Here is a 25,320-nt window from a genome sequence, read left to right on the forward strand (position 1 = left end):
ATGAAGGCAACTTCAACCTTGTCCCTGGAGGAAATTAATAGTGAGGAGAAAAAACATTTTGAGTCTTTCATTAACCAGCTGGGAGCTGATAATGTCTTTGAAGAGTAAGAGCAATATGATAACTTTACATCTGTTGCACACTGACTCTCACAGATAAATGGAAGCGGAATGGGAACAAGTGAAAGAGAAATGGATTTAATACAAATCAACAAGTTAACCTAATATAAGGGCCTTAAAGGTGGAAGGTGATGTTAGTAATCATGTAAGCATTATAGGAAAGGTGGCTGAGGATTACCTTGCCCCCATCCATTTTTTAGGATCTCTATAAATTCCTTGATTGCAGTCTTGAAATCTGATAGTAAAGCCTTGGGTTTGGGCCATGCAATTTTAGCTAAAGAAGATGCAAAATTATATTTCCCTAAGCATCTGAAAAATAAGGTGCTTAGGGAATGGGAAAATGACCCTCTACAGAAAGGATAGACAAATATAAGAGTTTTGGCACTTGTTTGTTTACTAGAACTCGCAAGTTCTATCAATCAGGTGCAAAATCTGTTTCTGATTTTCCAGCAAAATTGGTTTTAGCTGCTTGGTTTAGCATTGGTAGAAATATTTTCCTTGTTTATGTAACTCCTACTGCCCTCTATCCTTAGATATCCCATTTATCTTCATAGGTATCCCTATGTGTTTTTATAGCATATTTTTCAGGCTGTTATCTCCAGCTGTGTGGAACACCAAGTACCAGCAGCAAGCCTAACACTTGTCAATTGATATGATCCAAATCAAGTTAGCATATATATTATTATATCTCATTTACCCAAGATCTTTTGTGACTTACCTGTAAATGAGTCACTTCCAAGACAATTTATATGGAAATAAGGATATTTCAATGCTGGCAACAGAAACGTTTCAGCCTTAACGCACATTTCCATGGTGATTTATTCATGTTCAACTAGAACAGGGATAAGCTAATATAATAAAAGTAATTGAACCAGAATACTGACCAGGAAGCAATAAACTCTCCTCTTCTACAGCAGGTCAGAAATATGGAAGATCTGGGTGCAGCTCTGGGAAGCAGAACCACATCTGCTGGGAAATCTGAAGGAGTTCTTGGCTAAAATGACACACTTGATCAAGGAAGCTAAGCATGAAAAAGAGAAGATACGGTTACTGCTGAAAATGTAGGTCACTGTATAGCAGTGGAAATATGGGATGTGTTTTCATTAACAGATTTTTAAAATGGGGAAAGCAACACAATTCCAGGAAAAGTAACTATGGAACTGTAAGGCGGGGAAAAAAAGACAAACCTCAGTACCTGAATTACATAACATAGTAAGCTGTGGTAGTTGATTTGTTGATGAGTAGAGCGATATGCAAAATATAGTCATTAGATAGGTAAATCATATCTTACAGCAGAGCATGTTACAACGGCTGTTGCTTTTAAAGTAAACCATTGCTTCTTGTAATGTAGGAAACATGCTTACATCAGAAGAGGGCAGGCATTTTAGCTTCAAAAATATCAAGAGGCAAAGCCCCAGTTCACAAATCCTGCATATTTTGCTGAACTATGATTTGTGAGAGAAGCCACAGTTATGAGAGTTGATGCATAATTGCTGAACTGACATATTGCTTTGAGGCATGGCATTGTTTATTTGGATTTGACTCAGTATGTTACATGAGGTCAGCACATACACCTGGGATTAGAGAACTTTGAGTTCAGGGATTAGTGTTTTGTGCACCACATTTTCCTCATGTAAACTATAATTGGGTGCAGTGGAGAGAAGTTAATAATTGGGAATTAGAAGTCATTATTGATAGCTGCAAATGCTTGGGGTCATATTTTTCATGAGATCTATTGTTTTTCCACATTGGCATAGATGACCCTCTAGTTTTAACAAAGTAAACAACATTAAATAGAGACTCCAGGGATGGTTTTGTTTCCTTAAGATACTTTTCTCAGAAAATGGGTTTCTGCAGAATTGTTGCAACACCTGTGAGTGATAATCCCAATGTAGCTGCGAATCACTATAGTGGGAAAGGCTGCTTTGGAAAAGATAAGAAAAAGCAGTAGAAGACCTAGTGGGTATGCCAATGGCCTCTGGTCTCTCTAGCTTATGGGAACTGGTGAGGTTGTGCTAGTGTATTTGTTACAGAACGGTCCTCCTGTAAAATTAGTTACTGGGCAGACTGAGCGTAACTGAGAGTAGTAACAGTTGAAGAGTCTCTTTATGTGCATAAATACCCCTTAACATCTTTTTATTGGCACTCTGCTAGACAAATATCTGATCACAATAAGAAGGTGCAGAAGCTATATGAGGAAATGGAGCAGCAAATTGAAAGGGAGAAACAAAAACTGCAGAATGAGGTAGGTGACCAGTTGAACCATGCCAGTTCCCAAAATGTATGTTTTATTTCCTTTTTTTAAAAAAAAATGTGACCTTTCTCAATAACTTTGGGCAAATTTACCTGCAACATCCTAATCTAGGATTATTTTCCTATATAATAATTGGAAGCAAGGGTGTATTTTATCTTCCTCTTCTACAGAAGCAGAATTGAATCTGGCCATCCAGTAAGGACATCTCAGGAAGGCCTATAAGGATTTAAGGGACATGGATGAGATACCAGGCCTTCTCCAGGTCAGTCCTCCCAACCCTTTCCCCCCCATTTTAGAATTTCTAAGCTCCAGCAGTGTTTATAAAGTTCCTTTCTCAAGGTATTTTGAAAATAGATTTAACATAGTTCTATTCCTTCAAGCCTTCAACCTTATTTCATTGTTAACAGTATCTACTTTGCAGCTGGTGGGTTGGTTTATATTTGTATACAATTTTATATTTTGATTTATGTTATCTTTTGATTGGGGCAGGCTATAATAATTAAATAAATTTATAATATGAGAAAGGGACGCGGTGGCTCAGTGGGTTAGGACGCTGAGCCTGTCGATCAGAAGGTCGGCAGTTTGGTGGGTCGAATCCCGAGTGCTGCGTAACAGAGTGAGCGCCTGTTACTCGTCCCAGCTTCTGCCAACCTAGCAGTTCGAAAGCACGTAAAAATGCAAGTAGAAAAATAGGGACCAGTACGGTGGGAAGGTAACAGCGTTCCGTGCGCCTTTGGCGTCTAGACATGCCGGCCACATGACCATGGAGACGTCCTCGGACAAACGCTGGCTCTTCGGCTTTGAAACGGAGATGAGCACCGGCCCCTAGAGTCGGAAACGACTAGCACGCATGTGCGGGGGAACCTTTACCTTTACTTTACCTTTATAATATGAGAGGTCCAGGAAAATCAGAGCACCAATATCCAAAAAAATGGAAGAGAATAAGTGTCTCCAGAAGGGCATTCAGAACTAAGTTGCCTCTGCTTCAGAAGTACTGGTTCTATGTTAGAGGATTTATGCATCGTATTATAAATGTTTAATAACTTCACATTCAGCAGAAAAATAGCAATTCTCAACATGTAAGGGAGTGAGATGATGGGAACTGCCATTTGTAATGTCTCAAGACTATGGATTCCCTCTCTTGTACTATAGGAAGACACAGTACAAAAATACAAATCTTTTCCTTACCCTGAAATAGTCATTCCACATTTCCCCTGACCCAGCTTGAAGCAGTAAAAATATAAGGACTCTGTAAAGCCAGAAGTAGCTTCTTTTCTTCTAGCTAAAGCAGACATGATCCTTGGGATGAGCACAAATTTGTTACTTAGGTACTTGTATCCTGTTACTTATAGGGTCCCTCCCTTTCCCTCTTTTTCTGTGTTCTTTTAAATATGTATTTGTGCATTAGTTCCTTTCATTTTTTCCTTCCAAATTAGAAGGAAAGGGCCACATACATTATATGACTATAGTCCTCGACTTACAACCGCATAGTGACTGTTCAAAGTTATAACAGCACTGAAAAAGGTGACATGATGATTTTTCACAGTTACAACTGTTGCAGCATCCCCCGTGGTCATGTGATCAAAATGTAAACACTTGGCAACTAATTCATATTTATGATGGTGGTGGTGCCCTGGGGTCATGTGATCACCTTTTGCGACCATCTGATATGCAAAGTCAATGGGGAAGCCAGATTCACTTAACAACTGTGTTACTAACTCAGCAATTGCAGTGGGAAAAATTCACTTAACTGTCTCCTTTAACAACAGAAATTTTGGGCTCAATTGTGTTCATAAGTTGAGGACTACCTATACTCTAAAACATCTGACAGAAATTAGCAGGAGAAAGCAGAAGCTGTAAGCTTTTCCTTACTCTTCTGTCTATTTTCTGGAATATATCCTGAATTTGTCATGTGGTACCTTCCAGGTTTTTTTTTAATCCCATTTATATCCCGCCCTTCTCCGAAGACTCAGGGTGGCTTACAATCTAAAGCACAAATCAATGTGCTTAGCAATAGCCTTCATTATATGCCTGCTTATTAGGGCTTTCGCCCCCCCCAAGCGGCATTATTACAAAGTCAGCTTATTGCCCCCAACAATCAATTTTACCTTATACATTTTATCCATTCTAGAGTTTATTTATATTCTTCTATGTGCTTACTGATTAGTGAATAGATGATCTTTGTGTATTGTTATATTGCTACAATGGCACCATACATACATAATAAGGAAGTATCAGTGGGGAACTCCAAATATTGTAAACATATTTTGGGATGGGTGCCCTAAGCTGACTTTGTAATAATGCCGCTTGGGGTGTGTGTGAAAGCCCTAATAAGCAGGCATATACATAGAATGAAGGCTACTGCTAAGCTTGTAAGCTGCCCTGAGTCTTCGGAGAAGGGTGGGATATAAATGGAATTAAAATTAAAAAAAAAACAAAACAAAACAGTGAAATCCAGAGAGAGGGTCATGGGTACTAGAATACAAAACAAGAGTGGATGGGTATAGAGTAAATGATCATGGAAAAGTTATGGCTGCCAGTCTGTCTAGAAACCTGAATTTCTGGCAATTTCTCCAAAGGTATAGGACAACTTTCTCTTCAAAGCCAGACTTACAGAAGACAAGCTTCATGTATAGAAATGTATTAGGGTTGTTGGTTGTTGGGTTGTTGTTGTTGTTTTTTGCAACCTTATTGTTTCATTACAATTTACTGTTGCAGAGTAAAGCCAGGAGCCAGCTGCATTACATGGAGATGCAGCAAGAATTGGATGTTAGAGAACAGGAAATCCAGCATTCCCTTATTGTTCAAAAAGAGGTAAAATATCAGTGTGAGATGAAGTAAGCAAGAGCATATGATTGCAACCACTTCTTCAATCTTTCACAGCACTGGGGCATTGTTTCACTTTCAGATGAAATATACTTTATTTTGGCATCCTGCTTAATGAGAGTTTATTTCTTGCAACAGAAGCAGCGCCATCTCCTGGAAACTTGTCCTTGGTTTCAAACCATCCTTCTGAAGCTGCTGTTTTCATCCTAATGCTTTCAACTTTACGCAGAAACAGTGGTTGTTGTTTAGCGCAAGCAGAAGGAGACATCACTTTGGAAGCCTGCTATGAAATATTTATTTACTTAGGCCTCTTACCTGCTTTAACTTTTAATGACTCCAAGCAAGCAGATTATATTCCTACTTTCCAGTAACAAGATTAAAGCAATACTCTTCCTTTGAACCACCAAGAATAACAAACAAACCGAAGAACATAACATACACTACCGTAGGAGGGGCCCAATCCCATCCACCCCTGAATGCCTTCTGGAACACTCAGGGCTTAATAGCTTTAATGAAGCAGCAGGGTTGGTGACAGCCTGAGCTTAGGAGAGATGTTGTTCCAATGGAGGTAGCAACTAACCCACCTCTCCCTGGTGGCCCTTGATGATGACACTTCATTGGAGTTAGAATCCAGAGGGAGACCTCCCTTCTAGATCCTCTTGGACAGGTTGAAATACCATAGGGAGGTGTCTCTTGAAACTATTCTGGTATTTTTGAGCTTTGGTTGCCTGCGTCCAATTTTCTGCCTGCAATTACAGCTGGAGCGCAACCTCATAATTCTGAAATTGCACACTCAGAATTCCCCATTGGGTGAAAATTATGCAACTTGCAGTCCTTTGGGAGGTCACAAGACTGAAGAGGTCTGTTTATCTATGGAACAGAGTTGTGCCAGGTGGCAACATGGAAGAAAAATAAATATACGGGTAGCTTAGCCTTAGTTCAAGAATACTCATTCTCAGATATTTAGTAATATTACCTCTTCCTCTGCCCAACCCCAGCCCCTTGGTCCCTAGTGGTTCCTGGAGGAGTTTTAGACAGGTCAAAGGTGGTTTCCAATGGAAGCTTACTTCCAGGCCCACTTTCTGAACAGACAGAAAAACGGTTTTCAGACACAACAAATACTTTTCAAATTACCGTATATACTTGAGTATAAGCCGAATTTTTCAGCCCACTTTTTGGGCTGAAAAATTCCACTTCGGCTTATACTCCAGTGAACAAAAAAAACTTACCGAGGACTTGTGCGCGGCCGAGGCTTTGGTGCTTCCGGGATCGCGCGCACCTCTCCCAAGCCACCGCCGTCCGGAGACCTGACAAAGTTTGGGGAGGTGCGCGCGCAAACCTCCCCAAACGTCGGCAGGTCTCCGGACCTCCGCGCCCTGCCTGCCTGCTTCTTTCCGCAGCGGAACGAAGCAGCCTGCCTGCTTCTTTCCGCTGCGGAAAGAAGCAGCCTTGCAGAGCGCGGATCCAGCCTCCGCCGGTGGCAGAGGCTTGCAGAACGGCGGATCGGCTTATACTCGAGTCAACAACTTTTCCCAGTTTTGGGGGGTGAAATTGGGGGTCTCGGCTTATACTCGAGTCGGCTTATACTCAAGTATATATGGTAGTTTGCTTTATCATTTTTCTTGTCTTTAACTGTGTCGCAGCCAGCAACATCCAACAGTTGCATTTTCTCTCCCCGCCCCTTCCATTTCTTTGTTTGCGGGAGACGATGAAATCTGCTTATTTTTCCCAGTTCTTAAATGCACAGGAGATTTCACTTTAAAAAAAAGTGTGTGTGGGGAGGGATCAATGTTATTTCAAATGGGTGGAGCGCCATCTGTCTTTTTCCAAACAAGATTCTGGTCCGGGAGAGTTAAAACAGGCATATACATAGAATGAAGGCTATTGCTAAGCACATTGATTTGTGCTTTAAATTGTAAGCCGCCCTGAGTCTTTGGAGAAAGGCGGGATATAAATGGAATTAAAAAAAAACAAAACACAGTTGCAGAAGAGCCTTCCTGACAAGTGGGGCTTGCTGTGTCCAAGGCAAACGTGGTTATTAAAGGTGGATGGATGGAAAAAAGGCCAGTAGGGCATTATAAACCCACTTCTTCCCTGCCCCTGCTTCACAACCACTTATAATGCTCAGAAGGTGAAGAAAGTGAGAAGCCACAGAAGTCACAAGTGTGGAATAGCAGCTGAACACCCACCCCACCCCCCAACACACACGCTTCTCATTTCCCTGCCATTCACTTGCTATCTATTCCCAGCTCAGGCTGGCACACCCAATTGTGAACAGGAACTGAGTTGGGCAGGGCAGGGGGGAAAAGGCAGCCTCACAGTAGCTCATGGGGGACATGAGGCTCCTGGGGGGAGCGTGGAAAGGTGCCAGCTGTTTCATTAATCTTGTTGTCCTTCCCCAAACCTTAAGCCCTTACGTGAACTAAGCCCCCTCTGTGGGCACATAGCTGAAGTCTATCAGGTTTCTCTTGTAAGAAGACCCCAAGGTGGCAGCATCACTAGCTTTCCTTCTATTTCTGCCTCTGGAGCCGGCTAAAAAATTATATCCTGCCTTTATTATGTTTTTTTTCAATGATTCAAGGCAGCAGACATAATAGTTCTTCCTTCTTTTATTTGCCCCACAACAATTACCTTGTGAAATGGTCAGGCTAAGAGAAAATGACTGGCCCAAAGTTACCCAGTTGATTTCCATGGCTATGGCGGGATTAGGACTTTCAGTCTTCTGGTCTTAACCACCAGACTGAACTTGTTGTACTGCTCTACTGGACTTTTCTTATTTCTCAGCTTGAAACTCAGTTGCTCAGGCTCAAAGAGAAACAACTGGTGGCCAGCGCCCAAGCCCAGCAGCTGCAACAAATCAAGAGCAGCCTTGAAAATCAGCTCCAGCAAACCCTCCATCAGCTTCAAAAGGTTGAAACATGCCTGGATGTCATGAAGGATAGAATATACCAATTGTACAGTGAAGGAAGGTGAGTCCTAATAATTGTATGAGTGGTTGCCTTGCAAGAAGGTCAGCACATTTCAGTTGGTCCCAAATGCTTTCAAAAAGAGACTGGACAAACATGTGTCTGAAATGGTATAGCGCAGACATGTCAAACACAAGGCCCGGGGGCCGGATTCGGCCTGCGAAGTGGTTTCATGTGGCCCACGAAGCCAACCTGGAAACAGTGAGGGAACGGCCCCCACTGCCTTGGCCCTGGCCCAGAGACCCTCCTTCTGCCAGAGACCCTCAGTTCTGTCCCACTCCTGCCCGGGCCCCCATAGGCACCCTTGATGCGAACGATGTAGAGCTGGCCATGCCCACCCAGTAGGCCATACGCACTCTAGCCACGCCCACCCAGTAGGCCACGCCCACCCTGGCCATACCCACCTGGCCCCTTGAGGGCAATCACAATGCTGATGCGGCCCTCAATGAAATTGAGTTTGACACCCCTGGTATAGGGTCTCCTGTTCTAGCAGGGGTTTGGACTAGAAGACCTCCAAGGCCCCTTCTAACTCTATTATTCTATGTTCTATGCATAGTGCACTGGCCACTCATGCTATATGATGCCTATATCATATCTTTTCTCTCTGTTGAGTAACATCATCAGTTTTGAGGACCATGACCTTCCTGCATCTCTCACCCTTGTGTTTTTACTTCACTGGGCTAGGAAAACTGGATTCAGAGCGCGGGTCCTTGCTGCCTAGGCCCAGCAGCACACCTAGGTCTGCTTTTGTTCGAGAGCTCCAAATTAACTAAAACCCTGCTGATTTTAATATGGAACATGACATACTTTGGAGCCAAAGGATACAGAGGGACTTTTGCTCTCGTCTTTAGAAGCAGCTTTTGTCAACTGGGCTTCCATGAGAGGCTGCGATTTTTAAAAAAATCGTTTTGAACTTTGCCACACAGTGCTAATACATGATTCAGCTGTCCACCTGCCATTTTGGTGCTGTTTTTTTGTAAATGTTGTAAAACCCATGAAATGTATAGGTTAGAAGTGAATTGTGCTGGGAACTTTTTGTATACTTTGCAATGTTTATGAAAGGCTTCTTTGAGACTTGAAATTATCTTGAGGGTCCCTACAGGATGAAAAGGGACGCGGTGGCTCAGTGGGTTAGGACGCTGAGCTTGTCGATCAGAAGGTCGGCAGTTTGGCGGGTCAAATCCCGAGTGCCGCGTAGCAGAGTGAGCGCCTGCTACTCGTCCCAGCTTCTGCCAACCTAGCAGTTCGAAAGCACGTAAAAATGCAAGTAGAAAAATAGGGACCACTACGGTGGGAAGGTAACAGCGTTCTGTGCGCCTTTGGCGTCTAGTCATGCCAGCCACATGACCATGGAGACATCCTCGGATGAGTGCTGGCTCTTCGGCTTTGAAACGGAGATGAGCACCGGCCCCTAGAGTCGGAAACGACTGGCACGCACGTGCGGGGGAACCTTTACCTTTATCTTACAGGATGAAAAGGTTGTGGTAGGCTGGACTAGACCAATTTCTGAACTTCAGCAACTTAAGATGGGTGGAATACATGGGAAGGATTTCTAGGAGTAGGAATCCACCCATCTTAAAGTTGTTGAGAATTAGAGTATAGACCAGGGCTGAGAATTCTGAGAGTTGAAGTCCACAAGACATAAAAGGGCCAAGTTTGAAGGCCCCCAGTCTAGACCATAAACTGATAATCTAAGTTTCTTCTTAGGATCTCTTACGAAAAACACACTGCTACAAGTCAGTTTACTGCCTTATGTGATACGCTTGTGGGGAAAGTCTTTCAAATTCTTTTGACCATTTTAATAGCTCCACAATGTTTTATTCACTGTTAATTTTTGTTTTATGCTGTTTTAAGACACTTCCACGTGAAGCTTCTGTTTTTTTTCCCCTGCTGCTCCTGGATTGGCTCTGTACCCGATCATCCTACACCACTTGGCAGGAGATCAACTGTGTGCAAAAGTTTGGAAGAATTGAGATGGTTTTTTTCCCCCTTGCTGCTCCTGCAGCAGGATTTTTAACCACAGGACAGTGATTTTTGCTTTTTTGTTCTCAGGATTTTTTTAGTGGGTAGGAGGGAAGACAATGAAAGGTCATTTTCAAATTTCTTGTAGGAAATGAACTGAAGTAATAGTGAAGTAGAAGCATCTCTATTCTCACTATTCTCTCCATAAAATCTGCACGGCTATATACTCTGTACTTCAGACAAATAATGTGAAAAACAAGTGCATATGTCTTTGGAAGAAAGGCTAAGGTGCACAGAAAACAGACTGAATAAAGCAGTTCTTACCTGATGGAAATGCTTGGTTTTTTCCCTTCTCTGGACAAGTCCTTGCATCCTTAGAACATCTACTCCCATCAATATCCATTAATTTGCTCCACAAGCATCAAGACCTGGTAACTTGGTGAGCACAGAACAGCTCAGTTGCATTCCCCAGTAATTTTCCACAAAAAGTTGGGATAAGCATGTGGAGTTTTGGCAGGAGGAAGAGCATTTTAATTGTACTAGTACCCTTAATATGTCTTGAAATAAATGTCCAAAGGCTGTTCTGTTTTTGAAAAACCTTTATTTATTTATTTATTTATATTTATTTAATTAGTTTTATATACCGTCCTTTTCCCGAAGGACTCAGGGCGGTTTACAGGGCAAATTTATTAGGGCTGCGGTGTGATTACAGGTAGTCCTCAACTTACAACCGTTCATTTAGTAACTGTTTGAAGTTACAACAGCACTGAAAAGTGATTTATGACCATTTTTCATGCTTATGACCGTTGCTGCATCCCCATGGTCACACGGTCAAAATTCAGATGCTTGGCAACTGGTTCATATTTATGACGGTTGCAGTGTCTCGGGGTCATGTGATCACCTTTTGCGACCTTCTGACAAATAAAGTCAATGGAGAAGCCAGATTCACTTGACAGCCTTGATACTAACTTAACACCTGCAGTGATTCACTTAACTGTGTCAGGAAAGGTTGTAAAATGAGGCAAAACTCACTTAACAAATTCTCTTTTAACAAGGGGGCTCAATTGTGGTCAAAGACTAGCTGTATTCTCTTTTCCTTGATCTCTGGAGAGAACACCCATTTCTCTTTGCGCCATCATTTGTATTTCCATCCTCCGCATACATTATTCTATTAGTTTTGACTTACATTCCTGCTATCAGGTATATATCTCTACTGAAACAATTTGCAAAGGTGCATGGAAGAAATGGAAAACCCTGTGCTATGTCCCTTCCTCTCTTTGCAGAGACAGACAAAGGGAGGGAGACGCCAACAAGGTTCCTCACTCTGTACAGGTACTGTTTGCTCATTGCTGACACCAACATTTTCTTCTGAGTTAATATTGGAGAATGGCTTTCTGATAATCTAAGATTTATTTATTTATTTATTTATTTATTTATTTATTTATTTATTTATTTATTTATTTATTTGTGGGACTTATATGCCGCCCTATCTCCCGAAGGACTCAGGGCGGCTAACAACAATAAAAATACAGCAAAGTTAAAAAGAATTAAACTAACAGCCCCAATAAAATAATTAAAATTAATAAGTTAAAATTTAAAAACATTTTAAAAATCCCTATTGTCAGTCCAGGTCAGCCTGATGGAATGTTTTAAGGTCACGGCGAAAGGACCGGAAATCCGGGGCCGTCCAAAGCTCAAGGGGAAGTTGTTTCCACAGGGCTGGTGCTCCCACAGAGAAGGCCCTCCCCCTGGGGGTCGCCAGCCGACATTGTCTAGCCGACAGCACCCTGAGGCGGCCCTCTCTGTGTGAGCGCACTGGGCGATGGGAAGTCGTTCCCGGCAGCAGGCAGTCCTGCAAATATCCCGGGCCTAGGCCATGTAAGGCTTTAAAGGTAAGTACCAGCACCTTAAATCTCATCCGGAGGACAACCGGTAACCAATGCAGCTCATTTGATCATTGAATTTCATAGGACACAACTTCTTTCACAAAGCCTCATTTCCTATGTTTTTCTGAGTCACTGTTTGCTTTGTGTCCTTTCATTAGAAGCAGAATAGATTCCCTGGTAAGTTAATTATTGTGTATGGCTATATAAGATTTATTCAGTGATCCAGGTAGGTAGATGGATGGATAACAGTTTTTATCATCTTTCATCTTTGTAGCTTTGATAGAAAAAAACCCCCAGCAAGTACATTTTATTAATGTAACTTCTATATTGCTGACTTCTATATTGTCTTTTAATAGTTAACAATTTTTAAAAAATTATATAAAACAACTCCAATCTTATTGGAGCATCCAAGGCAATATCTCTTTAAGAGCTCTTAAAAGTTTAAAGATTAACATGTTTATTTCTGCATAAACTTTTATGGTCTACAATTAATTCATCGGGTGTACAGAGTGTTGTTTAGCTATTTTGCTTATTTTTTTAAAAAATAAAACTAGTTTAAAAATTTGTCTGAAGTACATATCTAACTTTATGTTATGCCTATCTTTGGTAGCTGTAATCAATAAAGTTTAAAGATTAAAGTTACAGTAAAGTTCAAAAAGTATTTGTTTTACTTGATTTCCTCTACTGCTGTGCTACTCTAGAAATTCTTCACATGGATACTTCGTGGTTTCATTTATTATTTCCAAAATGATTTTCAATCCTATACATAGTTATCAGCAAGTAAATTTAATCTGATAATATGCTATTTATTCCTAGTTTCATGAGTGATTTTTTTTAAAGCTTTAATAAAGAATCTTCAACAAATCCAGATAGGTTGCAGAGAAATGAAATGTCCCACTGAAGATGTTAAGTACAGTATTTTCTTATAGAAATTGCTTCTGATAGAAGAGCTTGGAAAATAAATAATTTTCTTTTATGCTATTTTCTTATAAATGATGATAGAGTTTAAAAGTTTGATTCACTGGCTGGGGAAAGGAATGTATGTTGAAACACTTTGATTTAGTGGAAGATTATATTGCTGCTCTGCTCTTAAAATAAGCCCTGGAGCTGTGCTTTTTTGCCTTTGTTCCCCGTTGCTTCCTGCCACATCAAAAATGAAAAAAAAAACCCAACAAAACTACAGAATTGTCTCTTTAGAAATTGGGAAAGTCGCAGTAGTAGATCATGTTGAATAGTATTTAGCATTTCCTTCAAAACCAAATACAGAATTAATCTTTAATATTTTTCTTCTTTCCTTTCTTCCTCTTCTGAGGATCCTGTGAATTTAAATGAGATGATCTGCTCTCAACAGGAGGTGAAAATAGAATACATTCTGAATGAGGATAAAATGGATAGCTCTATACAACAGTAAGGGCCAAAACGCATCTATTACAGCTTTTACATGAAGGTAGGATAGAAGGGAAAAGAAGAGTTTCCAGTATTAGTGGGGTCAGGAGCTTCTAAGGCAAGAGTGAAGTGACAGGTGTATTTAAGAACTTAAAACCCAATTTGAATTCTTTTCCCTCCATTATCCATTAACTCATGTGCTAGAGAACAAAGGAAAAAGCCATTCAGAATGTGCTATATAACAGACCAAAAAACCCTCAAAGAAAACTTCTTTTAATCTAATGAATCTTTTGCAAAAGCGGATATCTACCTTCAGTACAGAAAATTATTACTTGATGATCTGGGCTCCAAACTTCTGATTACTACTGCTGCTGGTAAAAAAGTAGAAGCTATTTTTCCCCATACTAATAAAGGTAAATGCAGATATTCCTTGGTTAACAACCACTTTTGAAGTTATGATAGCGCTGAAGAAGTGGTAGTTATGGCTGGTCCTCAAAGTCATGTGATTGCTATTTGCAACTTTTCCTGCTGGTTCCCCACAAAGTCAATGGAGAAGCTGGAAGGGATGACTGCAAGTTGCTTGGGGAAATCTCCCTCTCTTACATACCTTCTTCCTGCCTTTCTGCTCTTGAGCCTTGCAAGCCACTCACATATCTTTTCACACTGTCCCTGAGCCTCATGTTCACATTGTGCTTCCCCAACCACTCATGTCCCCTCAGTCGTCATCTCTGAGCATTGTGCTTGCCTCATGCCTCCCCTGCCACTTGTGCACTCTTGTGTATCCTCTCCCACCTAGCAGCAGCCACCCAAAACATCCCTGCACTTGTGCCATGCCTCCCCTGCTACTCATACACCCCCTTGCTCCTTCTCCCACCTGACAGCAGACACCTACCTGTATACTGGCCTGCTTTTGAGCTTCCTGGGACTTGTAGGCTTCTCTACAGGTTTCCCCACTGATTTTGAAAATAGGCAGAAAGTTGTGAGCTGATGTCCTAAAGGTGTTTTTTTTTCATGAGGCAACTGGACTTCTTGTTTTTTTTAAAAAGATGTTTTGCTTCTTATCCAAGAAGCTTCTTCAGCTCTGACTGGATGGTGGGGAATGGCAGGATTTATATTCCTTGCAGACAAGAGTATAAATCCTCCCATTCCCCACCATCTTTCAAGAAAAACAAAGTCCAGTTGATTCATGAAAAAAGCACCTTTGGGACAACCATGACCTGGATGACTGAGGATCTCCATAGACATTGTGAGGTGATGCTTGCTTAATGCCCTAGGAACTTCACTTAATGATTTGCCAGGCATTGCCGTTGCTAAGTGATGGGGCCATGTGACACTGCGCTTTACAGCTGAACAGAACAACTGCATCATTTAGCAATTGAAATTCTGGTCCCAATTGCCGTTGTAACTCAAGGACTCCCTTTATCATTATGCCAAGGTGGAGTTGAACCTAGACTCATTCAATAATGGGCAAGCTAAAATATATTTAATGCATATAGGAATCCCATATTTCTGGTAGATAGTTTTGCGTCACTAAAATTCAGTAAGCTCTATGATCTGTGTCATTATGAGCAGTCATTTATTTTTCTTTGTATTGTTAATGATGTGACAGGACATCTGATGATGTGACATCAACGACTGAACCTGATGTAGAAGCCAGTAGAAAAGTGATTTCAACTGAAGAGGACCCTTTGATAGAGCCTTTTATAGATGAAGATCAATACTTTCCACAGGAGCCTGCAGATCAAAATTCTTTGTTTAAAGAGTTGAATGAGGCTATTGCTGCACTGAGCAAAATGTCTGGATCCCATTATCAAGAAATATATGATTTTGGTTTTCAGCAGCAAGAGTCCTTGGATCATATTAAACATCATGAAGATATGCAACAAAATGGAATGCTTCTGTCTCCAATAAAAGGATGCTCAACAAACAATGCTGTACAAAATAGAAGTTCTGAAATAGCTAGTGATCAACCTATATCAGAAGCAGGAGATCGTTTTAGAGAAGGACCAGTTCATGTACAAGTCAAAGATCTGGAGATGAAGACAGCTAATTTTTCTAAATTCAGAAAGGAAGTCAAAACTACAGAGCCTACCCTGAGAGAAAGGTTTACTTCCATGATTCAGCCTTTTGTTTATTCAGACTTGGCAATACAGGTCAGTGACTACAAGAAAAGCCCAATAGAAAGTGGGATTCTAGTTTTAGAAGAGGTCATTCAACCTGAACATAAGAAGAAAGTTTTAAAACATAATGATACCATTCAGGTTCCACAGCTATCCACTGATGAAGGTGTGGCAAACCAGTCTGCAAAAATGAAAATTCTAGATAGAAATGTATCACAGACTCAACTTCCTCTACTGAAAGATGTGCCATCAGAGTATTGTCTGTCCAATGAGGCTTTGCACAAATCACTTGCAGGGCATAATCCAGGCAGTCAGTTACAGAATATGTTTGGACCAGGAATGCACACAGAACTTGCTGAAAGGCTAGAGATGTACTCATCAGAAGATAGGAGAGAAGGATGGATTGGTCCATCTGAGTGTAAGAAGAATCAAGAGGTCAGTGCAGAATTTAATGAAGAAACCAGTGTTAGAACAGAAGTTTGTGATTGCCAAATGAATAAAGAAACTTCTAAAGACACAGCCATTCTGTATTCTCATCCAGATCACTTTTATAACGTGCTATTTGTAGGAGACTCTAATGTTGGCAAAACTTCCTTTTTAAACAGGTTTCAAAATGATTCTTTTGAAGCAAAGGTGACTGCAACTATAGGTATGAATCATGTGCTTGAAAATCATGTGATAAATGTATAGGTTTTTCTTTTTGAAAAGTCTTTTACTTTAGTTTTAGTGGTTTATTTGTTTCTTTGATTTTGCTTTGACTTAGTCTTCTGTTAACAGGACTATCAGATGTGGGTTGCAGAAATCCAGATGACCAGTAAATGACAGCAAGTGTCATTTTGATGTAATATTACATTAATAACAGCAATAATAATAGTTGTTTTTATTGTTATTCAAATATAACCCAAGAGGATGCAAATAACTGTTGGGATATAGAATAGTTGGAACTATTCTATAATAAAGCAGGATTTTTTTAAAAAAGAAAAGATACAAATTTTAAAGAAAAGATACAAATTAGATACGGAGCTAAACAACTTCTTGAATATCTTGAAGAAAAACAGATTTTTGGGATTTTTTTTTTAAAAAATGGGCTCGGGTTGTGCTTACAAAGAGGCAACTTTCTGAATTGGAAGCCTTTGGTATCTATTGAATATTGCCAACTACTAATGCTGTCTCTATTTCCACCTCTTCCTACTGGCTCTGTCAGGGTCCCTTTAGAGATAACTAGCTTTATGTATACTGGAGGTATCTTCCAACCAGTGTGGCCCTTTTACAGTGTGCTGTATAAATAATGCAGAGACAGCTTGACAAATTCCTTTTGTCCCAGTACTTCTGTTACTTAAGTAGGGCTTCTGATCAATAATGGAAAGCATTACTTTTTCTACTGTATGCCTAATGTTGTTCCTTCCTGGTATTATAATGGGACTGCACAACCATACTCTTAGTTGAACTATATACACTTTTAAAGGAAAACATAGGCAGGATATGTATCTTCTCCACATTACCTCATGCCTCCTGACAGGATTTTGCATAAGCTTCCATTTCCCCCCCTTTTTATTGGTATAGTTAACATGAAAGAAAATCCAATGTCATTCTCTGCCTGCAAATAGCAATGCTAGGTAAAAAAAACCTTGATTTTATTAATGCCTGCAAAATGACTGATCTTCAATATTCTACTCTTACCTGTAAAATTCCTGCTTGCATTCCTTGTTTTCTTTTGTCTGAGCCAGCCTGAGGCTTGACTTGAATTTTATTGTAAATGATTGCATTGTATTCTGTAGGAATGGACTATCGGATCAAAAACCTGTTTTTGGATAGCCAATGCTTTGCTTTACGTCTGTGGGACACAGCTGGGCAAGAAAGGTAGTATAAAGGCTGCAAAAATAAGGACAAAATGTTGGGGAACTGACTTTGGACTATACTCAAGACCAGTGTGATTAATGTTAATGAACAATGTTTGTTCGCAGAACTGCATGGCTTTATAACTGCAAATTCTGTTATTGAAGGGAAAGTCCCATCATTCACATAATTTCAGGCACTGAGTGCAATTGCTCAATCAATGTAAGAACCCAGATTGTAGCACCTCTGACAAAAGGCTGTCTAACCCTTATATGAACATATCATAAAAAAGTATTTGTTTCCACAAGTAATTAGTTCCAATGTTGAACTATCATACCCTTTTGAAGATTTTTCTAACATTTGTATCCCAACAGTCTTCCAGTAATTTAAGGTCATTATTCTACATTTTTGTTGTGGGATAGAGGCACTTTATCAAATGGTTGAAAAGTGGTTAAAAAGTGCAATGATAACTCAGTTATCTCAAGGATAAGCGTACCTGCTCCTTATTCCCTTTTTACAGCTACTCCTCTGCTTAAGGACTGCTTGTTTAATAATGGTGCCCATGACCTTGGATAAACTGACTAACAATCCATCCTTGAAGTAACAACCATTATACCACCCTTGCGATCCACATGATCTCAGCTCGGGTGCTTGGCAACTGGCATGCATTTACAACATTTGTCTTGTGATCACAGGATTGTGAATTGCAAATTTCTCAGCTGGCTTTCCATAAGCAAAGTCAGTTCACTTAACGACTGGGTGATTGACTTAATGACTACATGTTTTGCTTAACAACCACAGTGATTTGCTTAATGACCACATTAAAAATGGTTATAAAATTGGATCCAGTCATATGATGATTTGATTAACAACAAAAATTTCAGTCTCCATTGTCATAAGTTGAGGACTACCTGTATAGGTTTCAGGACCTTGATCATTTGCCACTATTTGGTTTTTAAAGAATATGTTAAAGTGGGGTCTCCAGGAAATTGCTATGCACAGTACTTATGAGGGCCTTGACCAGTGTAGCAGAATATTGTATGTCACATTCATAGAATGTGCATATATGTATACCATATTCCTAACAACAAAGCTCCTTTTTTACAACCCTGTAGCCCCTTAATTCAGGGTAGAATCAGGGTGACTGGATGGAGCTAAGCATTTACTGGCTGGATACCCTTCCTGATGCCACACAGAGTTTGCAGCAGATATTTTTTTCTTCACGCCCTAGGAGATAAATATCTGCCTCTACCTAGGATTGAACTCTCAACCTTCCGAGTGGGAATTGAGCATCTTTACCACTAGGCCACCATGCTGCTCTATTTCTAACAATAACATATTAAATATATTAAACAACATCTAAACACTAAAAACCTTTTCCCTTCTGTTTAAAATGCATTTCAATTGTTAAATTAAGTTTCAAGAAATTGAAAAGAAAATGTATGATAAATTTTAAGTTTTTTATCATGCACAATCATGCAAATGAACCAATATGTACAGTATGAACACAATATTTGTGAAAAATGACACTTTTCCTGACAGATATCACAGTGTCACCAAGCAGTTTTTCCGAAAGGCTGATGGAGTTGTTTTGATGTATGACATCACCTCAGAATACAGTTTTACAGACGTGCGTTACTGGTTGACTTGTGTCCAGGTAAGCAATAAACAGCTATATTCCTCTATTGTTTAATCTCAGTTTTTTAATTTTGATCATGATGATTCTCAGAAATTTGAAACACTTTAGTTGGAAAAATGCCGGTTGGTGCTTTATGTGGTTACTGTACATAGTCTGCTTTTGATAGTCTTTATTGCTTTTATAAATACATTGAGGGTTGCAGTTCAATCTCTGTGATGTTACTCTAATGCAGTTTCAAGATTTAGCTAAAAGTATATGGCACCGCTGCTGAAGACCCATTTATTTAAACAAGCTGGCCTGGCCTGATGGGGGATATTAGGGTTTTTAACGGGTTTTTATATTGTTACTGTTTTATCTGGGCGATTATTTAATTCTCTTTTAATTTTTGTATTTTCTATTTATATGTGCCCTGTTCACCGCCCTGAGTCCTTCGGGAGAAGGGCGGTATACAAATTTAATAAAATAAATAAATAAATAAATAAATAAATAAAATAGATATAATATCAAAATCTTTTACAGTAAAAGCATAAATATTGGAAATTATTTTAGGTAGATTGTGTTATTAAAATAGTCATGGAGCAGAACTTTAAAATTTGTGTATCTCAAAGGTATTTTTTCAAAAGGCAACTGGACTTTGTTTTTTTTTCTTTGAGGAAACATTTCGCTTCTCATTCAAGAAGCTTCTTCAATTCTGACTTCATTTGATGATGAATTTGAATGATTCAGTCAGAACTGAAGAAGTTTCTTGGATGAGAAGCGAAATGTTTTCCTCAAGGAAAAAACCAAATCCAGTTGCCTTTTCAAAAAGCACCTTGGAGAGAACCATGACCTGGATGACTGAGAATCTCCACAGAAATTTGTATGTTATTTTATTTTTTAGACATGGGTTAGGGTGCTTCTGGATTATATTTTTATTTCTTGCCTTACAGAATTTTGTAGGGTATCAAAACACCCTTCTTAATCAGTAATCCTTCTGTATTTTCTTATCGCTTCAAAATTGAGAGTAGCTTATCTGATTCACTGCCATGAACAAACAAATATTTAATACTCTTTAATTACTCAGGCTGAGTATGGATAGCGAGTGCTCCATTTTGGAATTAAAGGCACATCTCTTATATATTATATGTATTCATGGAAATAAATAAAAAAATGAGCCAGCAGTGTGCTGCAGCTGCCAAAAAAGCCAACACAGTGCTAGGTTGCATTAACAGAGGGATAGAATCAAGATCACGTGAAGTATTAATACCACTTTACAATGCCTTGGTAAGGCCACACTTGGAATACTGCATCCAGTTTTGGTCACCATGATGTAAAAAAGATGTTGAGACTCTAGAAAGAGTACAGAGAAGAGCAACAAATATGATTAGGAGTCTGGAGGCTGAAACATATTGAGAAACAGATGCTGGAATTGGGTATGTCTAGTTTAATGAAAGGGACGCGGTGGCTCAGTGGGCTTGTCGATCAGAAGGTCGGCAGTTTGGCGGGTCGAATCCCGAGTGCCGCGTAGCAGAGTGAGCGCCTGTTACTCGTCCCAGCTTCTGCCAACCTAGCAGTTCGAAAGCACGTAAAAATGCAAGTAGAAAAATAGGGACCACTACAGTGGGAAGGTAACAGCGTTCCGTGCGCCTTTGGCGTCTAGTCATGCCGGCCACATGACCACGGAGACGTCCTCGGACAAGCGCTGGCTCTTCGGCTTTGAAACGGAGATGAGCACCGGCCCCTAGAGTCGGAAACGACTAGCACGCATGTGCGGGGGAACCTTTACCTTTACCTTTAGTTTAATGAAGAGAAGGACGAGGGGGGACATGATAGCAGTGTTCCAATATCTCAGGGGCTGCCACAGAGAAGAGGGAGTCAAGCTATTCTCCAAAGCGTCTGAAGCAACGGATGGAAACTAATCAAGGAGAGAAGCAACTTAGAACTAAGGAGAAACTTCTTGACAGTTAGAACAATTAACCAGTGGAACAACCTGCCTGCAGAAGCTGTGAGTGCTCCAACACTGGAAGTTTTTAAGAAGAGACTGGACAGCCATTTTTCTGAAATGGTATAGGGTTTCCTGCCTGAGCAGGGGGTTGGACTAGATGACCTCCAAGGTCAATTCCAACTATTATTATTATTATTATTATTATTATTATTATTATTATTATTATTATTATTATTATTTCCTTTAAAAAACTTTTACTATTCTAAAAATCAGGGGTAGGCAATATTTTTTGACCGAGAGACACATTCATTTTTTTGGGAGAAGCCTGAAAGCCACCAAGTTGGTGGGGTAGTTTTACACATGGGCGTGTGAAACGTGGATATTATGGGAGTTGGGGCATTTTATTTGTAATAATTCTTAAAACCATGAAATAACTATTTAAGGGCTTACATATTTTCCCACTGTAAAATGGGAGTGCATTTCAGTTTTTATCAGTCAAGATTTGAGGGTGGTACAAGGGCTGCAAGAACTCAAGTTGCCATCTTCAATATTCCTTATTGATGTTATTGTGCACTTCACTGAATGTCTTATTAGTTTCTAAAGCATGGACATATTTTATCTGTAAGTTCTCCCTTTCATTATTATTTCATATGTCTTTATGGTGGCTTTAGAATTTCGTAATACTGTATACTGTATAGCAAACTAGATATGTAGACAGAAGGACATATGCTTCTCCAATAATTTCAAGGGGATTTCCAAATTGCTGTATCTGTTTTAGTACTATAGGTGGTAAAGATATTGCATGGAGCCAGGGTTAGTCCACTAATATGCTATGTAACAGTTGATGTCCTAGTTGCTGCTATGGCTTAATCTGAACCACTAACATAGCTTATTCTGTGATGTTGTAGAAACTCAGTTGTTTGTTGAATAAACCTTGACTAAAGGAATCACAGCATAACATTATATGTGAAACCAATAAATGAGGCACTTGCAGAACTAGTACCTCTTTTGCTTCCCCTTCATGAAGCTTTTTGGACAACATTGGGTCTCCCTTTTCTATCAATCAGCTTTATTTCAATCCTTGACCAACTCAAAAAGAAAAACAATTCCGAGACAGTAAATAAAAATAGCAACATGAAGCAATAATTATAAAATGGATGTGGTTAAAGTACAGTGCATTTCACAAATGATAAAACAAAACTTCGCCACATTCAGAGAAATACAATTACATTACTCAGGCAATAATACCTATAAACAGTGCTTTTTTTGTAAAAGAAAAGGGTGCTGGAACTCACACACGTCATACAACCCGCCTTGCCTACCCTACAAGGTTCCATCCAAAAAAGGTGCCAGAACTCCATTCTGAGCATTCTATGAGAAAAAAAGCCCTGGCTATAAATATATTGAATCTGGGTAGTCTGGATATCTGACTACTAGATAGATAGTGAAGCTATTAGCTGTAATAATTCTTTTGTACTCACAAATACTCACCAGCAAAAACACGCAGTTGTGAGACAAATCATTGACAGTTATGCAGTAAACCATTGTCAAAACAACTATTTGTTTTAAATGTTGTAAAAATTAGGCAATTAAAAGTAGATCTTGCCTATTTTATATCTCCAAATAAATGTGCATATTATTTCTTTTAATGGTTAGGAAACTTAATCCCAATAGATTTTCTTTTATTACTGTTGAAAGGTTTAACAACACATTTTGATTTCATTTAATCTTTGAGGAAATCTGTGCTTCCTCATAGGAAGGAGCTGGACCTGGAGTTGTCGTCCTTCTGCTTGGTAACAAAATGGACTGTAGTGTGGAAAGGAGAGTATCTGTAGACAATGGAGCATACTTGGCTAAGGTACACGCGTCTGCTTTTCTCTTATCATTTTAATTATTTTTCCACTGATAGTAAAAATAATCTGATGCAATCTGAAAACATTTGCCATTAATTTAATAAAATATCAATAAAAGTTTAATTTAATAAAATATTAATACAACTTTAAATAAATTATTTAACAAAATGTTAAAATAATTATAAGAAACAAGTTCAAATGCTGGACATGGCCCTAACCCTTTTATATTCATTTGTCCAAGACTTACTCTCTGCATGGAGAAATAGAAAAAAAGTAGTATTATAAGCCTATGTTGACAGTACACTAAAACAGGCTACAAAAGCTTAAAAGGAGAGTGGGAAGCTTCATTGGCATTTGTACCTGTATTTCATTGACATTGGCAGGTGGGTTCATTTTAATCAAATTACTTGCCTTTTTTTACCCAACTTCTCTACATCAATCCATCCAAAACAAGAATAGAAACATTTGACGATGTCCAGTGTGATATTCCATCTTTCAGATAAAATAGCAAGATTGAAAATTGGATTCAGTTTTGGGGTTAAAGTGTAAAATTTGTCAATTAAAAAAATGTGTTTGTTGTCATCATTGTCTCTTACATTTTTGTGCCAGGTGTATGGACTTCCATTTTATGAATGCAGTGCTGCTTCAGGCTACAATGTTACAGAATCCATAGTACAGTTAGTCAGGTGAGTATTCAGTGCCAGCTCTTACTTAGATTGTGACAGGAAAAACTCATACAGTTCATACAGAAACCTACAGCAACAGAGATCTTTCTAAGTAGTGAATGAATTAATGAAACTGTCAAGTGTAAAAAATCAGGAAACAATGAATGAATACAAATTTATTGCATGCTAACACTCTCTACAAGAATCTTAACTACTAATGGTCAAGGTAAATTAGTGGCAGATAAGAGTCAACAGAATTCAAGGTGGGCTGGACTTCATTCTCTTGTGGGTGCGAAGGGACTCAAGACTGATGACATGCTTGACCTCCTCCCTCGGGCTAAGTCTGATCATCTCCTACTGAAATTTTGCTGAATATTCATTGTGGATGTCAATTATACCCATAATGTCAAGAGTGACTAAAGCTGGACTATTTTTTTTTATTTAAGGGGAGAATGTGTGTGAATTTGAGTACTGTATAAGTTTTGTTTAAGAGACTGTGTGAAAGAGACCTGTTACTTTAAATGGTCTCAAAAGTTTTGGAAAATCTTTAGGAGTATGTAAAACAATATACAGACTATTTGCTTCTGTATTTATAATAGGTTGATGAAAACTCAGGAAGACCAATTAAAAAAGAAGGCTCTAGACTTGCCAATGCAACTTAAAAATAAAAGAAGTTGTTGTTTATAAAGTGGAAAAGACTAATGACTGTTGATACTTGTGTCCACTATGTGATTGTGTATATTGTTTGCCCTCTTGAATTTGGATTGAATCCAACTTGTAAAGTTTAGGAAGTTTAGCCACTCAGATGAAAATTGTCATCACTTTACAGATTTCAGACTTTGAGGCACTCTGGATCCCTGACCTGTTCTTTCCACTAGAGATTCTCAAATTGTTCTCCATTGGAAATTTGCCAGGCAGTTATGAAATTAACTCTATTTTCACTGCATTTGGTCATCTAATTCAATAGATGTGGCTTAGGATATGTGATTTCTATAATAATGCTACAGGTCATTTACATTGCTCCTTAAAATATATCTGTTAAGAGACAGAGACAATTATTTGTGCTCTTCTGTAGTGGCTAACATGTTCATAAAAGGGACTGTATTGAAAACAGTGCCAGTGCTGGGGGGAAATGTTTATTTCATATGAGCTATGGACTTGTTTTGGATTGTAGAAAAATAACAATTACTGAAAGAAATAATGGAAGATGGTTTTGCACTTTGAGATTGGATGAGGGAACCACCTGTAATTCTTCACATAGTCACAATACTTCACATATTTTGCTATGTTGCCTCCTACCACATCCCCATTTATATCTCTGTTTCTGTTCACATAGAAGAAATTCCAAAGTGCGTCCTGAAGTTACTGTATGGTACCTAATAAAAAGGCTGGCCTCATATGCATCTTACAGAACTTTTTCAAGCTTGGCAGCTTTAAGATGAGTGGACTTCAACTCTCAGAATTTTCAGCCAGCTTGCTGAGAATTGAAGTCCACCCATCTTAAAGCTGTCAAGTTTGAGAAACACCAGCATGTATTATCTTTAGTTAAGCCCCCCTCCCCCCCTCTAATACAAAGTTTCTTCTGCTTATTAATACAATTTGGTGCGTCTTCTGTGATTTCAAACTGATGGTAAAGAAGATTTTAATGTGGGGGAAATTATCTTTCTTGCTTATTATTCTATTCTGCATATCATATAATGTGTATTTTTCTGTTTATGACATCCTTGTGCTGACAAATATTGGCATAAGAATAATACAGTATGCAAGCATTGCATTGCCTATAATGTATGATATTTCTTTTACACTTACTAATTTCATTTTTAAGTATATGATATCCATGTACAGCTGTAGTTCATATATCTTTAAATAAAGCACTCTATTCTTAA

The 25,320-nt window shown here is 39.1% G+C and overlaps 1 protein-coding gene across 1 annotated transcript; it reads left to right on the forward strand.

Moving 5' to 3' along the window:
- On the forward strand, positions 1-25,320 carry RAB44 (RAB44, member RAS oncogene family; the record flags this gene model as incomplete). Its single annotated transcript, XM_083360211.1, has 12 exons — positions 1-104; positions 1,032-1,178; positions 2,272-2,362; positions 5,090-5,185; positions 7,982-8,166; positions 12,170-12,188; positions 15,236-16,166; positions 17,296-17,377; positions 18,896-19,010; positions 22,673-22,774; positions 23,379-23,455; positions 24,034-25,320. 12 exons carry the CDS (start codon positions 1-3, stop codon positions 24,119-24,121), a joined length of 2,037 nt encoding a protein of 678 aa, XP_083216337.1. The 3' UTR covers positions 24,122-25,320.

The sequence above is a fragment of the Vipera ursinii genome, assembly GCF_947247035.1.
Source record: "Vipera ursinii genome assembly, chromosome: 3".
Taxonomy (NCBI): Eukaryota; Metazoa; Chordata; class Lepidosauria; order Squamata; family Viperidae; genus Vipera; species Vipera ursinii.